This window comes from Leptodactylus fuscus, chromosome 8, assembly GCF_031893055.1.
Source record: "Leptodactylus fuscus isolate aLepFus1 chromosome 8, aLepFus1.hap2, whole genome shotgun sequence".
NCBI classification, from domain to species: Eukaryota; Metazoa; Chordata; class Amphibia; order Anura; family Leptodactylidae; genus Leptodactylus; species Leptodactylus fuscus.
This window is the reverse complement of record NC_134272.1, coordinates 75,189,380-75,205,865: the sequence shown is the minus strand read 5'-3', so window position 1 is coordinate 75,205,865 and position 16,486 is coordinate 75,189,380. Positions and strand designations below refer to the sequence as shown.

The 16,486-nt window shown below is 42.2% G+C and overlaps 1 protein-coding gene across 1 annotated transcript in view; it reads right to left on the bottom strand.

The window, feature by feature from the left end:
* Positions 1 to 7,285, bottom strand: part of COBLL1 (cordon-bleu WH2 repeat protein like 1) — a 77,422-nt gene extending 70,137 nt beyond the window's left edge. The window contains exons 1-2 of the mRNA XM_075284233.1: positions 7,028 to 7,285; positions 5,123 to 5,235 (exon numbers count right to left, since the gene is read on the bottom strand). Coding sequence (XP_075140334.1) covers positions 5,123 to 5,184 — 62 coding nt within the window. The 5' untranslated portion in view covers positions 5,185 to 5,235; positions 7,028 to 7,285. The remainder of the gene's footprint in view (positions 1 to 5,122; positions 5,236 to 7,027) is intronic.
* Positions 7,286 to 16,486: the final 9,201 nt, after the last annotated feature.

Sequence of the window (16,486 nt, the reverse complement as noted above, 5' to 3'; positions counted from 1 at the left end):
TAATATCTCAAAGTCCGTGCCTTTGTTTGCTGTGTTCAGGTCCTATTAAATCAAACATAGTGAAAAGAGCCGATTCTTTCCCTGACATGGCGAGATGTCAAGAAAAGCTCAGATTACTTCAGACTGATTCTCAAGGACCTCGCAAACTTCAGGATCCCATAGACCGTCAGCCAGGACATCATACAGACCTTACATACGAGTCAAGGAGTCTCTGCCAAACATCTTCTACATTTCAGCAGCCATACAGTTGATATATTAAAATCCCAACTCGCCCGTTTTATGAGGGTAACACATGTAAAATGTCAAATATATCCAACGTGATTACTGGCGGCAGCAGAAACATATCAATCTCCGCCGGTCCAACCCGTACATTTTTCTAGCTTGTATGTGATAGCCTCAAACCGGGGCCAAAAAATGCACAGTACTGAATTTCTCCTCATCAAATATGTGCAAAGCTCACCCAGGCTTGCCAACTGGCGCGTAAAGAAATCCTGGGTTAAAAGCGAAGCTGAACTCATAGATTCAATGTCTGACATATTTGTGTAACCTATGTCTGCTATTTTCCAATCTTCTGCCAGGCGTGACCTCAAGACGTAGAAGTATGTGTGACCCAACTCCACAAATGGAAGGCTGAAGAGCCGGAGGGTTGTGTAGATTCAGATATTTGTCAGCTTGTGGTTGTTGTCCCTGCTTTGTGTTATTTCCAGGCAGGCCGGACAGTTCCAAGGCAAGTAGGACATGGACTCTAATGGAGAGCAGATGCCAGGTGGACATGAAACATGAGGTCCTACATCCAAGAACCGTAGTGGAAACATCAAACTAGGCTTAAGAGAACCCAATGAGAACACTCAAGATCTGTGACTACTATAAACCAGATATCTGCCCCCTATAGTGGGCAATGATCTTATCATCAGTATATAAGGATCAGACCAATCTCCGAAATATATTTCCATGATGGTTCTGTTCAGGTGTGAGATGATATAGATTTTGGATCTCACAGTAACAACTGACTTCTATACAGGGGTAAAGCTCTGAAGAACGGTCTCGAAAGAGATCCCAGAGTGGTTCGTGGGTGACACGCCGCCAACGTTTTGAGTTTGAGTTAAACCCAAAAATTTTGGAAAATTTGGGTTGAATTCAGGTCACTCCTAAACACTTTGCTCATCTCTACTTGCTACAATGTAGAGACCGTACTGTAACATTCAGTAATGTATGTAATGCAGAGACACTATGAAGTAATTGCTTATTGTAGTTTTATTTCACATTGGACAATCCCTTTGATGATAAACTTTATCTCTCATCTTTACTCATTACATAGGGCAATTATGGTATAAAATGCTCATTAGAATTCAGTATAGAAATAATAACTGCCCCTAAGGCTACAAGACTGGATTTACCACAGCGGCAAGATCACAACCATGAGAAGATTCAGAAGGTTATAAAAGCAACATGAGAATCCACCAGTCATGTGAATGTGGACTGATAAGGCAGTAAAGAAATCCCCATATACGTACAATACATACTGGATGAATGAACATTGGTAACAACTATGTGCGAGCACTAACACACTGGTGTCATGTTGTGTTCTGCACCATAAGATTGTAGCAAAAATGCTGAATTTACAAGCAATATTGCAGTAGCTGCAAAAAAAAAAAAAAAAAGATAGATAGGTTACTGTCACCAGACCCAGCATATCACCCCAGCCCTGCAGATAGATAGGTTACTGTCACCAGACCCAGCATATCACCCCAGCCCTGCAGACAGATAGGTTAGTGTCACCAGAACCAGCATATCACCCCAGCCCTGCAGATAGATAGGTTATTGTCATCAGAACCAGCATATCACCCCAGCCCTGCAGATAGATAGGTTAGTGTCACCAGAACCAGCATATCACCCCGGCGCACAGATAGATAGGTTACCAATCAGCCCACTCTCTAACCAAGAGTAAGATAAAATTATGATCAGGTAATCGCCGCCCACACCAACCAAAAGGAACCTCAAAAAAGGAGGAGCCTGAAGACCTGAGATTAATGGACTTTTCTGAAACCTTCATGTTTTTCCTAGGAATACGTTGGACACGTTACTCTCCATGAATATCCATGTTGACTTTGCACATTTCTACACTACACAGAGAGCACATTTTCTCCATGTAGTTATTGATGTGACAACCAGCCAGCGCTGCCAAACCCAACTGAAATATAATCCTTGGACTTGTATTTAAGGATTACTAACCCCAAAACACGCATTTCACATACAAGGCATTAATTCACTATCCAGTTCTCGCCTTCCATGACATATTTTTGGTACCACCCAAACTGCTTGGGATGTCTATAAAGCTGGCCCTAGATGTTCAGCTGACAGCTATCGCCCCCAAAGCTATTGCCCTGAATATCTTATTGTGTCGATGACCTAAACCCAAAGTATTTGAACTCAGTATCATGAAGCCAGAAAACCCTTCTACATTCATCTAGGAATTTGGTTAATATTGATGTAAAGAAGCTTCTAGAAGGATCACTCTTACCAAACCACTTGACAATGATGATCGGAACAGGATATGGTTATATGGTTCCTTGGATATCTCAGTTGGGAGTATCTTCCTCACCCTACACTCTTTTCGATTCCCCAAATAACTTCTGCCCCATAACGGTGGCCCCCAAAAAGTCTCCCAATTAATGACTCTATACAGAACACTCTTACATATCCGGATGTGTCTAATGTTTGGTCACATGGACTCCCTCGGGGTTAGTTAGAAGGATCTAGGCTGGCCTGAGCATGCATGTGTTGCCATTTGGAGAGTAAGATGTCTGATATCTATGGTGTTGAAATTCATATGATCAAATCATTGGTAACAGGAACCAGATCATATCACATGTTAAAACATCTCATCTGAGCCAACTGAAGGCCGTGTGACAAGAGAAGTTGGCCCATTGGGGTCAAAATGGGTGACAACAGTGCAGACAGCTTCGTAATCTCACCGAGACTTAAGACAGGACACGTCTGGAGCACAAACATCTGGGTTTACATGAGACTCCAGGAACACAAAAAGTCTTCGAGACAAGAGATCAACTAGAACATTAATAAAATGATATCCATATAGCAATGAGATGAAAATATTCTATCGAGAAACCCTACTAATGTTTTGTATCGTATATTCAGTTACTTTCAAAGGGAAGTAAATTCACAAACCAACCAGATGTCATGAGCCATAGAAATACATCTGCAAATCATGTCTAAAGGGGCAGTAAATTTTCCACCACTATGCAAGAGCAAAACCACAAGAAAGGAGAATTCAACGCAAAACCAGATGCGAACATCTAGTAGTTGGATAGAATGGCAGAGGAGGGGGGCCAAGCGGAGTCATATGTTCTCATACGGTTAATCTTAGATAAACTACAGCCAAGATAAATGTGTACACTAGAAAGCAGAGTTTAGGGGAAAATTAAGAAATGAATTGCCCCTATAGGAAAATCAGTGGTCAATTAAAGGCAATGTCAAGGCTTCAGAATGGAACTTGGCGCAGATAAAAACAAAGGTCTCCTGAGTCAGTTTTTACAGTCCACCAATATATTAAAAAAGAATTGTCACCGGGTCGGAGAATCTCAAAGATTTACATGATCTGATCGGCGCTGTCACCAGGTGTGAACTGTCCAATGACATACATGACCTGATCGGCGCTGTCACCAGGTGTGAACTGTCCAATGACATACATGATCTGATCAACGCTGTCACCAGGTGTGAACTGTCCAATGACATACATGATCTGATCAGCGCTGTCTCCAGGTGTGATAATCCCAATGACATATATCATCTTATTGGTGCTGTCACCAGGTATGAACAGTCCAATGACATACATCATCTGATCGGCGCTGTCACCAGGTATGAACAGTCCAATAGAATACATCTTTTGTCTATCATACTATACTTCTGTATAAGAGACAATCATGGCATGTTCCATCGAACTTCATATTACGTATTATTCTCCTCTGGATTCAGTGCTATTAAAGAGAAGCCATCTCTATCATACCTAACAGTACAGAGCGCTATATAGCAGCACATATAGAGCCTATGGATGCAAGGCATGGAGCTGCAAGAACTCCAGGTGTCCAGCCTTTGTGCATAACATCTTGGGTGAGTTATAGGAAGGTGCTATATGTAAATTGTCACCTGACAGTAGAGATATAAGAAGTCAGACATTTGCATAGAGCACAGATAAGAGTCCAGAGAGCAGAATCTGCAGACCCTGACCTTTACCCAACTGGGAGCAAGAACACGGACATGGTGGAAACTCTTCATTACCAATCTCAAACAGCAAGGCGCCAATCTCTCAGATAAGAGACTCCTTCACTGTATTTGCAGGGCATGTGGTTAGCCAGGGGCACGTGCATTGTCATGTGGAAAGTAGGCTACTATATCATGGGCACGGTGTGAATGGCAGAGATTCTCTGCAACTGATATCAAATGCCTCTCCTACTCTATGCTTATACACAGGACTAAAGCATCCAAATATAGTCAAACCCTTTACCCTGCACAATTCGGTATTTAGGGACCAGGCCTGCGGATGTGATTTTGTGCTGTTGACACCTGCAAAGTCTGTGGCTAACACTATAGACAACATAAGTGGTGACTGTGGACGTTTCCCATCCAAGGCAATACAAGACAGGCATGGCGTAGCCAGTGGAAGAGTATGAAAGGGATAGATAGATAGATAGATAGATAGATAGATAGGAGATAGATAGATAGATAGATAGATAGATAGATAGATAGATAGATAGGAGATAGATAGATAGATAGGAGATAGATAGATAGATAGATAGATAGATAGATAGATAGGAGATAGATAGATAGATAGATAGATAGATAGATAGATAGATAGATAGATAGATAGGACTCCTTGAGGTTCTCAATGAACTTTTAGTTATTTACAGCTGAAAATGAAAAAAGTTAAAGTGAAATATTGCAGCAGGTCCCGGGGAGTCTCCACTGACATCTTTTGCCTACTTGTCATTGTATGAGCGCTCTCCATGAGTTAAAGCTTGCATAACAAGGTCAGGAGTCCACGTCTGATTTACATGTCATAGATCCAGCATGGATTTGTTTGCTAGCACTTTCCAGAGTTTCTTACCCTGATGGTGGCAGGGAAGCGTCCTGGCTGGAGTTCTCAGACCAAGATCCTGAATCGTCCATTCCCCCGCTGTGTCCCTCGGGTGCTGAGCAGAGTCGTCCTTATTTCAGCAGCTGTATAACAAATTGATGGGATAAGTGGCCGCCCCATGTCACCCAATGATTGTAATGTTACCCTCTTCTTATCATGTTAGCTCTTCTTTAACATGTCACCCACATTTAGAACACCCCAATCTCATCATATTATTGCTAACGGATCACATGGTACATTCTTCAAATCTCACATCTTATCATGTCACCTGCTCCTTATAACCCATCCTATTACCCCCTCCTCTTGGTGTCACCCTGCCATCAGCTGTTAACCCTTCCTCAGTATATATCTATCATATATTCATGGGGCTCCACTTTTTTGATATTGTACTCTCTGTATATTCCACTCAAAGTATCTTTATACTTTGGCTGTCCCCATTTTTTTAATATTATGCTTCTTTTTATCATGTCACATCTCCTGTAGGATTTCACATCCACCTATATATGTCACCCCATTACCAGCCACTAAATATCATTGTCACCCCCAATCTTATATTAATAGCTCTTCCAATGACTACCTGCTTATTATTTTACCTGTCTTCTTCATGTTAGTCCCTCCTTATTATATCATTCTCTTTTTATGACATCATTAGAGCATTACATCAGACCTCTTTATGATGTCACTCCATCATCCTTATGTCACCCCTTCCTTATGACGTCACTCCATCCTCTTCATGTCACCTCTTTCTTATGACATCACTCCATCCTGTTCATGTCACCTCTTCCTTGCCATTCATACTGTGCCCCTTCTCATCATATTATCCTGTTTTGTATATTGCCCCCTCCATATCACATTAAGCATCAGAACATCACCAATTCTTCATCATGTCACCCCCTCCGCCTCATGCACCCCCTTCATCACCTTGTCACCCCCCTTCTCCCTGAACACAACCAGCTTAGTTGCCTGCAGCCCTGACTCATGTAGCAGACAGCACTGACACTACGCACATGTCTATAGGCAAGTCTGGAAAAATTCCACTATCACATGCAAAATCAGAAGCTGCTCTTGGCAACAAAAGCTGTCAAACCCAAACTCTCTGCCTGTTCTCATAATGTACATGGTCGGTATGGGAAACACATGCACAACATCATGCAAATACAGCAGAAGCATGTGAGCTAAGCAAATATGTTTCGGAAATATTAACCACCGGCATGCTGGTACTTGTAGTGTTACAGGCAGGTGGTGACCCCTTTGTCTGACACTTGCCATTCTCAAGGTGCCCTAATAAGTGAATCAATGACATTCATGTCTACAAATATAATACAACCGGCTTCAACGCCGAAGTCCAAGGCAATGGTGCAAATTTTCCATTGCAGATTTGAATAAGGCAAACCCTGTAGAAAATAGTCCACATCAAGGGTTAAATTAAACACAGAAACTCCATTCACTTCTAGTTACTAATATAATGGCAAAGAGTAGCAAAGGCAACAAGTAGTAACATTGTAACAAAAGTTCCAGCAGTGTTGTGGCTGGCATTCTGTCACTTGTAGTGCCATCACATGTCAGGTAAGCAATGAGTTAATTCTGCCCTTCTCCCCAGACTCGAGTACAAGGTGATCCCCATATACAATGTGCCCTACTAGATACATAGTAACAGTGGCTGCTACAATGTAACGTGCCAGCACTTACCTGCTCACCTTCCCATGTGATTCTCCCGCACTAACCCTCCTGCCCGACAACCATATGGCGGGCTGTGGTAGTCAGGGCACTGCAGGGAGTGGGCCAGCGGGGTACCCAGCTCTCCAGCCCCTCCGCACCAACAAACCACACCTAGAGCAACTTTCTCCAAGGGGGAAAAGGAAACTTGAGACCAACCTTGTCCTGAGTGATTCCCTGGGAAACAGAGGCAGCCTGTGTTCTCCTGAGCCCGGCTGTGCCAGCCCCTGTGCCCCGGCTGTGCCAGCCCCTCAGCCCCCGCCCGCTGCTTAACTCTCTGTGCTGCCGGCAGCTTAGCATGCAAGTTCAGTCCTGCTCATTCTCCACTTCCTTCTCTCGCTCTTTTTCTTTCTCTCTTTCTTTCTCTCTCTCCCTCACATTCCCCTTCGGTCACAGGAGAAAGCGTCTTGTGTTCTGTTCCTGGCGCTGCAGCTGGGAGGGAGGTGCAAAGTCCAGGCAGGGACTGTAACAACACCTGGGAGGACACACAAGGCTGTCACACACTGCACAGCAGACACTACACCAGTGCACGGTGCGGGGTGTAGGAGAGCTGTGCACTGTGCGGGGTGTATGACAAGTCTGTGCACTGTGTATAGTATCTGTGCAGTGTGTATGAGAGGTGTGCACTGTATACAGTATCTGTAGAGTGTGTATAATATAGGTGCACTGTGTATAGTATCTGTGCAGTGTGTATGAGAGGTGTGCACTGTATACAGTATCTGTAGAGTGTGTATAATATAGGTGCACTGTGTATAGTATCTGCAGTGTGTATAAGAGCTGTGCGGGGTGTATGTGAGGTGTGCACTGTGTGTAGTAGCTGTGCAGTATGTATGAGGTGTGCACTGTGTATAGTATCTGTGCAGTGTTTGTGTATGAGAGGTGTGCACTGTATATAGTATCTGTAGTGTATAATATAGGTGCACTGTGTATAGTATCTGCAGTGTGTATAAGAGCTGTGTGGGGTGTATGTGAGGTGTGCACTGTATATAGTATTCTGTAGTGTATAATATAGGTGCACTGTGTATAGTATCTGCAGTGTGTATAAGCTGAGCGGGGTGTATGTGAGGTGTGCACTGTGTGTAGTAGCTGTGCAGTATGTATGAGGTGTGCACTGTGTATCGTATCTGTGCAGTGTGTATGAGAAGTGTGCACTGTGTATAGTATCTGTGCAGTGTGTATGAGAGGTGTGCACTGTGTGTAGTATGTGTGCACTGTGTAGTATATGTTCGGGTTGAATGAGAGGCGTGCACTGTGTGTAGTATCTGTGCAGTGTGTATGAGAGATGTGCACTGTGTATAATATCAGTGCAGTGTGTATGAGAGGTGTGCACTGTGTATAGTATCTGTGCAGTGTATATAATATATGTGCAGTGTGTATAATATATGTGCAGTGTGTATAATATATGTGCATTGTGTATATTATCTGTGGAGTGTGTATAATACCAGTACAGTGTGTATGAGAGGTGTGCACTATGTATAGTATCTGTGGAATGTGTATGAGAAATGTGCACTGTGTATAATATCAGTGCAATGTGTATGAGAGGTGTGCACTGTGTATAATATCTGTAGAGTGTGTATAATATCAGTGCAATGTGTATGAGAGGTGTGCACTGTGTATAATATCTGTAGAGTGTGTATAATATCTGTGCAGTGTGTATGAGTGATGTGCACTGTGTATAGTATCTGTATTGTACTTATATGTACAGTGCACAGCTTTTTATAAACACACCGGGTACTAGAGTTACCTATGCCACTCTTAATAAAATTACCCCGCTGGAGAGTCACAGGTTGGAGACCACTGCACTACACACATGCGGCACTCCATATATTGTATATACTGCAAAGAAGCTGTACGCCATACACTGTATATAATGCACATATTCTGCACTCTATATACTGTATATACTGCACAAAAGCTGCACTCTATATATGTATATACTGCACAAATGCTGCACTCTATATACTGTATATACTGCACAGATGCTGCACTCTATATACTGTATATGCTGTACTCTATATATGTATATAGTGCACAAATGCTGCACTCTATATACTGTATATACTGCACAAATGCTGCACTCTATTTACAGTATATACTGCACAAATGCTGCACTCTATATATGTATATACTGCACAAATGCTGCACTCTATTTACTATATATACTGCACAGGTGCTGCACTCTATATACTGTATATACTGCACAAATGCTGCACTCTATATATGTATATAGTGCACAAATGCTGCACTCTATATACTGTATATACTGCACAAATGCTGCACTCTATTTACAGTATATACTGCACAAATGCTGCACTCTATATATGTATATACTGCACAAATGCTGCACTCTATTTACTATATATACTGCACATAAGCTGCACTCTATATATGTATATACTGCACAGATGCTGCACTCTATATACTGTATATACTGCACAGATGCTGCACTCTATATATGTATATACTGCACAGATGCTGCACTCTATATACTGTATATACTGCACAGATGCTGCACTCTATATATGTATATACTGCACAGAAGCTGCACTCTGTATACTGTATATACTGCACAGAAGCTGTATTCCATATACTGTATATACTGCATTAGTTATAAAACACTCCTGTTGCTGTCCAGAACCATTGTTGTTATGTCTAGAGGCCAATATAATACTACGTTTTACTTACAAGTATGGATGTTTTTTTTATTTTTCAGATTTGATACAAAAAAAAACAGCAACAATGAAAAAGCGAAAAACACAAAACTTATCAAAAAGTTGAATAACTGTTCATTACATAACTAATAAATTCTGACATCGGCCTACAATGTCTTCAGCATCTTATAAATAAAGCTTTATTGTAATAAACTCTGACATCGGCCTACACCTCGTCCAGAATCTTATAAATAAAGCTTTATTGACGTCGGCCTACAGGATTCGTAGATCGTAGATTTTTATGTTACTTTATATGGTTTCTATAACTTCCATCTCCATAAAGTAAATGAACCTTTTAGGCTGGAGATGAAGGTTCGTGTCTATAATCTAAGAATCCTCTCAGAAATCCCGCAGCCTCCAGCTGAAGGGCTGACAGTGCCGCTACACAAGTCTGGATGAATTGGGGGTCTGTTTTATATCCAAACCCTCAATGTGGTTTTTTTCCCTAAAAAAAAAGTCTATTCCTGTTTGCAAGTCTTACAGTGCGGACGTGTTCTGTCGTTCCTGCTGTAATGTAGTGTGCTCTGTAGTTGCACATACCCGTCATACCCAGGCCTACAATCCAGATAATTGTATAGGATATATGTCCTCATTTTAGTATGAGAGGCGTATGAGAGAGGAATAGGAAGAGCATAGCTCCCAAATGTCCTGGAGTCATTGGGACAGTCCCGGGTCGTGTCACACCTGCACCCGGTCTCCATTTTCGGGTTTCCATCTTCTGCCCGAGAAATTGGACAAGAGACGGAAACCTGGCGGTCAGTTTTCAAACCCATTGGGTTTGCAATGTGATCGCCCGTGAGCGTCTTGTGCCTCTCCGCAGCAAAAGCGTTTTTTTGTTAACCGGACACAAAGTCCTGCATGTCCGGTTAAAAAAAATGGTATCGCTGGGAGAGGCAGAAGACGCTCACGGCGGTCACTTTGCAAACCCATTCAAGTGAATGGGTTTGAAAACTGACCACTGGGTTTCCGTCTCGGCCAGAAGATGGAAACCCGAAAGCGGAGACCGTGAACCCGTCCTAAGTATGTTTATTGGGTTTTAGTTATCAGTTCATTAATAAAGTATTGGGCTGGTCAGGTCTATCAAACAAGACAAAATCAAGTTTGGTACTGGGACGGAGCTCTCTCACCAGCCCTACCCATATGTCTGTGATTTTACTATAAAATGGCGCTGCTTGCTCCAAATAAAACCTGCAATCCAGACGTGAACATGACCTAATACTTGAGTATAGGGTATTACCCACCCTATTAAGGTTATGTTATTCACAGTGTCACATATCTCTTAGCACAGGACTCTGTGTAGCCGCTGCCCTCTGTGTCATATCTGCAGATTATGTATTAACCGCACAGATAATTAAAGGCATATGGAACCGGAAGTTTCCCTTCAAACTAACCCTTAACTGAAGTCGTTTCCTGAGAAGTTGTTAAAGCTGTTTCTTAATATATCAGTTTCTGAGAAAGCTGGGTGACAAGCAATATGGCAGCTATTGCAACTTCAGTACGGAGAGTCAATAACATATCCTGGTAGGCATGTGACAGCTGCAAGGGCGGGTACCATAGTGTGAATGTGATCAGCAATTTACTAGTTATCGCTCAGTACGATACTGATAGGTCATTTCTGCCTCTGCCGGACATACAGTATTAGCTGATCACCTGTGTGTACTGTCACCAAGCTTACAAACCGCCTTGGTATATGCGAGCACCTTCCTCTTACTTCTATTGAATCATTTTCTTATAGTCCTGGACTACACATGAGCCCCCTTCACACCATCTTAAAGGGGTTGTTCATGGTTTTTTATAACCTATCCCTAGGGTTAGCCAGAAATTGGTGGGGGGCCGACACCTGCAGGGGTCAATCATTTGGGGTTTCTTTCCAACACCTGTACTGTATGGTGCATGGAGCTGGAAGCAAGTAACTGTGACTGTGTGACCTGTAGAGTGACCACAGGCGCCTATTGAGAAGATTTTTAGGGACACTCGCTTCACATAACTGTACAAGATGGAAAACTCTCATTTGTTAAGTGATGATATCCCCAAAAAAAGTTAGTGGAGATCTCAACGCCCCATACAAAGAGGACGCTCTAAAAACAGTAGAAACTGTATGGTGGACGGATGATCACTGCAGCCATTGTTCCTCCACCTGTGTGTAAGGTTGATGCAAAGCAGCACCAATTTATACGTTGTATTTGTGATTCTCGCCCTCCCCTGTATCTGCTCATCTAATAGGATTTTTACAATGTAGCAAAGATAATATCTTGTTTTATTGTAGTAGTGACCAGAATGACCTTCCTCTTACCCAGCCGCCCAACATGTAGATGCGCCTTGTAGATTAGAAGGATTTCTTCACTGAGCAGTAATACTGTATGTACTAGGTATGTACTGGATATGTAATAGATATTTACTAGGTATATACTAGATATGGACTAGGTATATACTAGATATGTACTAGGTATGTTCTATGTATGTACTAGGTATGTTCTAGGTATGTACTAGGTATATACTAGATATGTACTAGATATATATTAGGCATGTTCTAGGTATGTACCAGATATGTAATAGATATGTACTAGGTATGTTCTAGATATGTACTAGGTATGTACTAGATATGTACTAGATATTTACTAGGTATGTGCTAGATATTTACTAGGTATGTACTAGATATGTACTAGGTATGTACTAGGTATATACTAGGTATGTTCTAGGTATGTACTAGATATGTACTAGGTATATACTAGATATGTAATAGATATGTACTAGGTATGTACTAGATATGTACTAGGTATGTACCAGATATGTAATAGATATGTACTAGGTATATACTAGACATGTAGTAGGTATGTACTAGGTATGTTCTAGATATGTACTAGATATGTACTAGTTATGTACTAGATATGTACTAGGTATATACTAGATATGTACTAGGTATGTACTAGATATGTACTAGGTATGTACTAGATATGTACTAGGTATGTACTAGATATGTACTAGGTATGTACCAGGTATGTACTAGATATTTACTAGATATGTATTAGGTATGTACTAGATATGTACTAGGTATGTACTAGGTATGTACTAGATATGTACTAGGTATGTACCAGGTATGTACTAGATATTTACTAGATATGTATTAGGTATGTACTAGATATGTACTAGGTATGTACTAGGTATGTACTAGATATGTATGTATATGTACAGTCATTGGTCTCACCCACAATCACTAAATGGATATGGGAGATGTATATGAGAGATTTTACAGTATATTTTATACATATAGATATTTCTTGAGTGATCATTTTACTGTAAAGACCTGCAGACAGGTTTTTACTTACTTTGGTTTTTAAGAAATATTTTGCTGCCTTTCCAATCCGATCTAGTTTTTTGTGCTAAGGATAAGTGTCAGGTTCTTCATATCTGCGTCAAAGCCTCTTCACTAGAAAAAATGATCCAATATACAGCTGTAACTTCCTGGCAATAAGACGGACATCATAACGGAGCTGGATAGAACTTATTATAAGTCATTGTAGTCCATCAAGAGCTCTTGGTGTCTGCCGCACATTTGGTCCGGCCGTGGGGCTTCCTTTATAAACTGAAGCCACAATGCAGATGTGAACAGGGCCCTACAGATAGAGCTGCTGGTTCTGAGTTATCAAGTATTAAATATGAAGCAGTAGGAGCTTATACCTAAGAAAATAAAAATAAGATGGAAGAAAATCCTGCACAGTAAGCTGAATATGTACATGTACTTTCTTGTGCAGAAAATATTTAGTTATGTCAGGAATGTTTTCAGGCTGCAAAATGTACAAGTCAAAGAGTCTGATAAGTCATGTATGTATAATGAATACTGAAGGTCAGAATTACTAGTAAGAATGAAGGAAACACGGAAGATACAGGTAAGAGTCTGATAAATCATGTATGTAGAATGAATACTGAAGGTCAGAATTACTAGTAAGAGTGAAGGAAACACGGAAGATACAAGTAAGAGTCTGATAAGTCATGTATGTAGAATGAATACTGAAGGTCAGAATCACTAGTAAGAATGAAAGAAACTCGGAAGATACAGGTAAGAGTCTGATAAATCATGTATGTAGAATGAATACTGAAGGTCAGAATTACTAGTAAGAATGAAGGAAACACGGAAGATACAGGTGAGAGTCTGATAAGTCATGTATATAGAATGAATACTGAAGGTCAGAATCACTAGTACGAATGAAGGAAACTCGGAAGATACAGGTAAGAGTCTGATAAGTCATTTATGTAGAATGAATACTGAAGGTCAGAATCACTAGTAAGAGTGAAGGAAACACGGAAGATACAGGTAAGAGTCTGATAAGTCATATATGTATAATGAATACTGAAGATCAGAATCACTAGTAAGAATGAAGGAAACACGGAAGATACAGGTAAGAGTCTGATAAGTCATGTATGTAGAATGAATACTGAAGGTCAGAATCACTAGTAAGAAAGCAGCTAAAAGCCTTGTTCCCAACTATTGGCTCCAAACCACCGTTCCGTCAGTTGTAGAATGGAAAGAGAAAGTCACACAAATTTTCAAAGTCGAAGAAATGCTCAGCTGGTCCACTGGCTCGCACGGACGCTTCCTGAGAACCTGGTCCCCATGGGCCCGCTACTGTTGAATTGACATCTCTATAGACCACCAGTAATTTCTCCCAGAAAATGTTCAGTACTCCAATTTGCTCCCCCATACCGTCCCCTCCTGTAACCCGACTACCATGGACTATCTCTCTCCCTCTCCCCCTCATTTTCTCCCATCCCCTCTTCCCCTGCTCCTACCTATCTCCTTTACGTTGTAACTCTTTCCTCCATACAGGTCATGTTGTAAGCTTTATATTATCGCTTGGACTTGCTTTGTTCAACCCATACTTAGCAGAGGGCTTCTCCCTCTGCTCATTGTTTGTATCCTCTATGCTCGACGTGTTTGTACATTCACAAACTGTTCCTTTTTTCTTACCGCTATATTTGCTGTAAAATTTGAAAAATGTTAATAAAATAAGATTTGAAAAAAAAAAAGAATCACTAGTAAGAATGAAGGAAACACGGAAGATACAGGAAAGAGTCTGATAAGTCATGTATGTAGAATGAATACTGAAGGTCAGAATCACTAGTAAGAATGAAGGAAACCAGATCAACCTATTATCCCGCAGTGTTGATCCAGAAGAAGATAACCCTAAGAATTCACTGTAGGATTGAGGTAGGGGGCCCCGGACAAAAGATTGCACCCACAACACTTACGCGACTGGCAGAGGTGGTTGCAAAATGTACCCTGAGGAGACATAATGAGCAGTATCTGACAAATGGAGCGAGCTAGACAAAGCAATGTACAGGGTGAAACACTGCAGTTAATGCAAGCTACTGCACATGTTCGGTTTTGCCCCATGGAATAACAATTCTGTTTGCCTCTTGATTGTGCTGTCCCTTTGTTAGTCTGCCTAGAAATCTATGAATAAACTAAGAACTGGGTGTTACCCTTCATTCTGTCAAAGGGGTGTGCCCCTCTGATATCGTCTGATACTGGCAGAACTGATTGGACAGGGTCAGACAGTGCAGGAACACGCCCCCAAGTGGCAACACCCAGCTACTTGAACATATCTTAGAGTAGTAACAGAGGACCAGCACAATGTAAAGTTATCCAGTAATACAAAATGTATGGTCTATCCTTAGGTTAGGCTATCGCAGTGCCGCACCTCCCATGAGGCGACCTGAAGCGAGCGCTTCAGGCGGCACTATGCCAGGGCCTCAGGGAGGGCGGCATTTTTCCTAACCTAAGCCAGTCCAGGACAAGCTGTCCTGGACTGGCTTATCACCGAGCGGTGGTTTGGGGAGGCCACTGGAGCAGCGCTGCTCCAGCAGCCTCCCCTCACGCTCAGGCAGAGAGCAGGCAGTCTCCGGGCCTACTCTCTGCCGGCGAACGGGGCTAAGCCCTGCCCCTTCACTCGGCCACGCCCCCGATCCACCCGGTCATGCCCCCGATCCGCCCCCTCCTCCCGGCGGGGGGGGGGGGGGGCGGCTTTCTGCAGTTAGCTCGGGCGGCGAAAGGGGAAGGTTCACCCCTGGGCTATTGATACACGATTGGTTTGATCAGACTATCAATGCATCTGCTGATCATCTGATTGACATCCTCTCCATTGTTTCCATTGCACAGTGCCATCACACTCATAGTGGTTGTGCATGGTATTACAGCTTTGGGCCATTTACTGGTTGGCTTTGTGCAGTTCTGTTGAAACCCCCATCAGTCTGGTGTTAATGGCCTATCCTAATATCCTTATATCATGGGGTAACCCCTTCACACAAATGCAGTATGTTTCCCATCAGCCATAGACGCACCAATGGTAGCCACTTATCTGCCAATTTTTCGGTGTCACTAACTCAGTCTAAAGCCCCTTGTGAGATTGTCATAGAATTATCAGCTGCAGATCTCACAAGGTCAGCCAACTCCAATAAGGACGAGAGGTTTCCACGTGTTGCACAATATGTTATTATACAGAAGCGACTCTTCAATGTTCATGTGCCTGAGGTCGGAGCTCCTTATCCCTGTGTAATAAGTGCACACAATGAAGTATATTGTGCAAGGACTGGAATGCCAGCCAGCCTCCAACTCTTTCCAGCACTTGCAAAACTACATCTCCCAGCATTGGTAATGGGTTGCGCTCAGAAGTCTAGTTTTGCAACAGCTGGACATGCAATAGCATAGATCAATCACACAAATCTGCTATAATCGGAAAACCTATTGGAAAACCTAACTCTATTTGGGGCCACACGGTGGCTCAGTGGTTAGCACTGCAGCCTTGCAGCGCTGGAGTCCTGGTGTTCAAATCCCACCAAGGGCATAAAACCATCTGCAAGGAGTTTGTATGTTCTCCCTGTGTTTGCATGGATTTCCATCCCATATTCC